Genomic DNA, 4,776 nt, shown 5'->3' on the forward strand with positions numbered 1-4,776 from the left:
GTCGTCTACCCGCATCGTATGCACATGTCCAATCCAATGATTTTAAACTACAAGTGGGTTTGAATTTTGTTTAAATATCAATGTTCTATTTTTTGTTTTGCATTCTGTTGCTTTTTATCATCTGAAGAAGAACTAGTAAGGTTTGAAAACGTTTACGATATTTATTCATCTTTTCTCTAACACCGGTAACTGGTTCAGTTATGTGTTGATAAACATTTTATTTTAAATGTTTAGAACAGAACAAGAACAACTTTTTAAATTTTAAATATGTCATCACCATCATCCATTCCTGCTGATACCCAGAGAATGTATAGGTCAACATGGTGAAAAAATCAAATTTTTATACTATCATTCACTACTTTTTTCCAAACTCCCCTATCGACAGACAAGTTTTTAGCCTGGAATAAAGTTAAATTCTTTACCTCTAAAGCTTGTTTAACACTATCAATCCACCTTTGTCTAAGTCATTCCCTTTGGTTTTTTCTCTTTTTGCTTTTAGCTTTGAATACCTGTTTGGCTAGTAAGTCTTCTCCCATTCTTTCCAAATGTCCAAACCACCTCAGATTATTTTCACTTACTCTCAACTGAATATTTGATATCTTAAGGTTTTTTCTTATATCTTCATTTTTAATATGCTTTTGCCACTGTATCCATCTATTAACACCACTAAGTTTTCTAAATACTCTCATTTCTGCTCCTTCTAATTTTTGGTAAATTCCCTTATTTCTCACCCAACTCTCAGAACCATAGATCAATATAGGTTTTGTACACAGCTAGTTTTGTCTTATGACTTATTTCTTTGTTGTTCCAGATATATTTTCTCAATTGGCTCTCTGCTTGATCTGCCTTGCTTAATCTATTGTGGATTTCCAAATCTAACTTTCTGTCTTCACTAAAGATTGTTCTCAAGTATGAGAACTCATTGACATTCTAAGCATTTATTCCCTAGTTTAACTGTTAAAGTCCTTTTCACTCTACTAATAGCTATAACTTTTGTTTTCTCATAGCTGATTGACATACTGAAATTCTTTCAACTTTCCTCTAAATTATTTAAAGATTGCTGGAGGTTCTCAGATTTATTTTTTCGAATATTGCATTAGTAATCACTAGTGAGTGACAAGCAGAAAACTCAAGCAGTCTTTTGCCATTGTTGTTAGGTTTTTTCCTTACCAAACCTATCTAAAATGCTGTTATAGATGTAGTTATTTTTTACTCTACTATTAAGATCTCCAGCTAGAACTATCTTTTCATTAGTACAGTGGNATATTACTAATAGCTTGTTGTATTCCGCCAAGATTCCTATAGTGCTATCACTTTCATCTTTTTGAAACCCTTTCAAATCCTCTTTTGTTAAAAGTGCCGAAAATTTTTGGTCAAGGTAATCAGTGATACAATTTTTCTCAACAATTGTTTCGGCAAGTTGAATTACCCGAGTGAATTGTGATATAATATATACGTGAGATGGCATGCAACTCCCAATTTGGTGTTCAGGTTTTCTACAGAATATTTTTTAAGTTCTTCAATAATGCTATTGGCATTGAATTTAAATATTTGCAAATCCGACTCCATATCAATTGATAGAGACATCATAATCAAAATCAATAAAATTAAAGTAATGTATAGTGAATTATGAAAAAAAAAAAAAAACGGAGAAAAATTGGTATTTCCGGTTAAAGTTCTAGAAAGTTCGATGGCGATGGCACTGCAGAAGAAAGTTGAAAAAAGTTGTAATTTTAAGAATTGCGATAATTTGAAAACTATTGCAGATATATATATAAAATTTTCGGATAAATTAGCATTTGATGTCTAGATAGAAATACCTAAATATTATTTAAAAATTCTAAACGGAAAGCCCGTAATGGCCGTCCAAATATAGACCGGAAGTCTTGTATATCTCGTTTAATATTGAGTCCAGAACCCCAAATTTTTAATATGGTACTCACGTAATCAATGCAGTCAAGTATCAGTTTCAAACTCCGGTTAATCAGCCACACATGTCCAGATAATTGAATTCAAATATTCGCAAATTTCAAAAATGAGCAGTTTCTTGAAAAAGGGTCCGATTTTCACAAACGTGATATTTTCAGAGTCCTTATGCAAAACAGAATCCAAAAAGATATAACATTAGGACCAACAAATAAAAATTTCCACGAAAATTCAATAAAGAACAAGCAGAAACTTCCACTGCAAAGCACTTTGCTCTCAGTGCCTCCTCCAACAGTAATACAAGTACAGTACAGTATTTTTTGAGGAAACACTCATACTTATTTTTTTAACCCCATTCCTGATAACCCGGCATTTTCACAAACTTGGCTACCCTTCGGTCCACATTAGGCCGAGTTTTTGAAACTCTACTGTATTTCTAAAGACAGAGAGAGAGTGAAACATAAATTTAAATTTTAAATAAATCTTAACATCTTATAAATTATTATTTGTTTTAAAGATTTTTAACAATAATTATAGGGAGTGAAACACAACAAGCTAAATTATGTATAAACTTAAAGCAGCTACTAGAGTAGCTCAGCTTCTGTCTGCTGAGCTTTGCAATTATGTTGTAGGACCATCTCGGCTAACTCTGTAGAAAGCCTGTTATTTTAGATATCATCTTAGTGTTTAGCTATTCTATTTCCAATTATTCTGGAGGTTACTTCTATGTATAAAAATCTGGAAATATCCAAGTCCTGTTTTAAGGGAATTTTATAGATTCACTGATCTCTCAAGCATGGATTACTAGCTAGTGATTACTGTCATTGCCTAACAACCTCTATAATTTTAGTTAGGTCTGATGGAAAGGAAAAAGTTGTGTTTCTAAAGAAATGGCTGAGGTGTCGCAAATTTCAAAAATGAGCAGTTTCTTGAAAAATGGTCCGATTTTCACAAACGTGATATTTTCAGCTTTATAACTTTTCCCAATATTACTAATAGCTTGTTGTATTCTGCCAAGATTCCTATAGTGCTATCACTTTCATCTTTTTGAAACCCTTTCAAATCCTCTTTTGTTAAAAGTGCTGAGACCAGGAATCTTGTTAACAGTGTCTGTAATTTGTTGTAATAATTGTTGTGTATAATGTTCTGATTGACAACCATTATTAAAATATCCATCATGAAAGAACCCTTTGATGATGGATATTGAGAAATAACAAGATTATTAATGTTTTACAAAGGATTCTTATTGCTGATGAGAAAGAACCCTTCTAGGCTAATAGGGTTTTGTTCACATGTATGTAGAGGATGGGATAACAAGTCATAAGGGGTTCTGCAAAGATCTTGTTCTCTATAACACATATAATGAGCTCTGTTAAGTTGGTTGATAACAGAGAACTCATGGGTATTCCTCATTTTTCAGATAGCACTGGTTACTAAACTGAAAGGAAGTGTGTTGGGTTATTAGGTGAAGCACTTCTTGAATGGCTAGGACTTGCTCTATATAAAAGTTGTTCCGGAGGAGTAGGGTATTATTGACATGAATGAAAATGAAGACTTTTGTTAATTCTTCAATTCATTTTGTGAATATTTTAAAAATATAATTATATAAATTATATTACAAGATTAAAAAATTTTAATATTATTTTAAGCTATTCAGTGTGAAGAATGTGAACAATATTCACCTTGTGTGTCATCTTGCCCACTTCAAACTTGTGAATCCCAAAAGAATAATGTGAATTTAGAAAAACTTGAAATGGAGGAAGCTTTATGTCAAGAAGAGCCTTGTGCTGAAGGATGTGAACAAATACCCTGTCCACCTGGAAAAATTTATAATAATCAAAATGAATTAAAATGTATTCCATTAGAAGAGTGTGGTTTTGTAAAAGAGTTTTGTAAAAGTATAAATGGCAATATTTATTATGAAGGAGAACATATTAATGATACTGAAATATCTGATCCATGTCAATCTTGGTAAGTAAATTTTCTAGTTTAATCTAAATTTAATTATTTTTTGTAATTTACTTATTATTTTTTAAAAATTTTATCAACAATAATAATAATAAATCTGGCAAAGAAGAATAGAAACACAAATGACATTACACTGCAATTAGGCAGGCTGACACAATAAACTAAAAACAACATAACACCCAAATTAAAGAAACATTCAAAAACATTTTCAAGAAAATCAAAACTTACATAAAAACGTGAATATTACAACACACACATTACAGAATGCATTGATATGCTAAAACAAAAACTTGTTGCCAAAGCACATAGACTCAAACAATAAAAAACATGTTTGTTATGAAAACAACAAAATAAATTATTTACAAACAATGAATGAAAATCTCATTTACAGGCAAATTAGTACCAAAACAAACAATGATATACAGCACAGTAGCACATCAACAGAAGAAGAACTCACAAATTATTAGTCTTCTCTTTGGTCCAGTGCTGTCACACACAATGCTGATTCAAACTGGATCGAGGAGGAGTGTTCTTTATGAAATAATAATTATACAAAGGATTGTCAATCAGAACAATTATACAATTACAGGTAACCCCCGTATAACACGGTAGTTATGTTCCAAAAAATTGCCGTGTTATGCGAATCCGTGTTATGCGAAACAAAGAACTAGTATGAAAAGGATGGTTAGGTTCCAAAAATTAAAAAAACATGCTACTATATTTTCATAATTAAGGTAAATATCTTTATTAAAATTTTCTTAAGTGATACATATTATTATAAATTAAACAATGTTTTCTTTGTCATCACTAAAAGCACTATTAACCGAGAGCGTTTTATTTTTGGCAAGTTATCGTTATCCTCTGAGCATTTTTCTGCATTAT

At 31.1% G+C, this 4,776-nt stretch overlaps 1 protein-coding gene across 1 annotated transcript in view; it reads left to right on the plus strand.

The window, feature by feature from the left end:
- Positions 1–3,554: 3,554 nt before the first annotated feature.
- LOC111635748 (mucin-5AC-like) overlaps positions 3,555–4,776 on the plus strand; it is a 43,729-nt gene continuing 42,507 nt past the window's right edge. Inside the window, exon 1 of the mRNA XM_023380814.1 lies at positions 3,555–3,897. Coding sequence (XP_023236582.1) covers positions 3,680–3,897 — 218 coding nt within the window. The 5' untranslated portion in view covers positions 3,555–3,679. The remainder of the gene's footprint in view (positions 3,898–4,776) is intronic.

The sequence above is a fragment of the Centruroides sculpturatus genome, unplaced genomic scaffold (assembly GCF_000671375.1).
Source record: "Centruroides sculpturatus isolate CEXI.00-Female unplaced genomic scaffold, Cexi_2.0 scaffold843, whole genome shotgun sequence".
NCBI lineage: Eukaryota > Metazoa > Arthropoda > Arachnida > Scorpiones > Buthidae > Centruroides > Centruroides sculpturatus.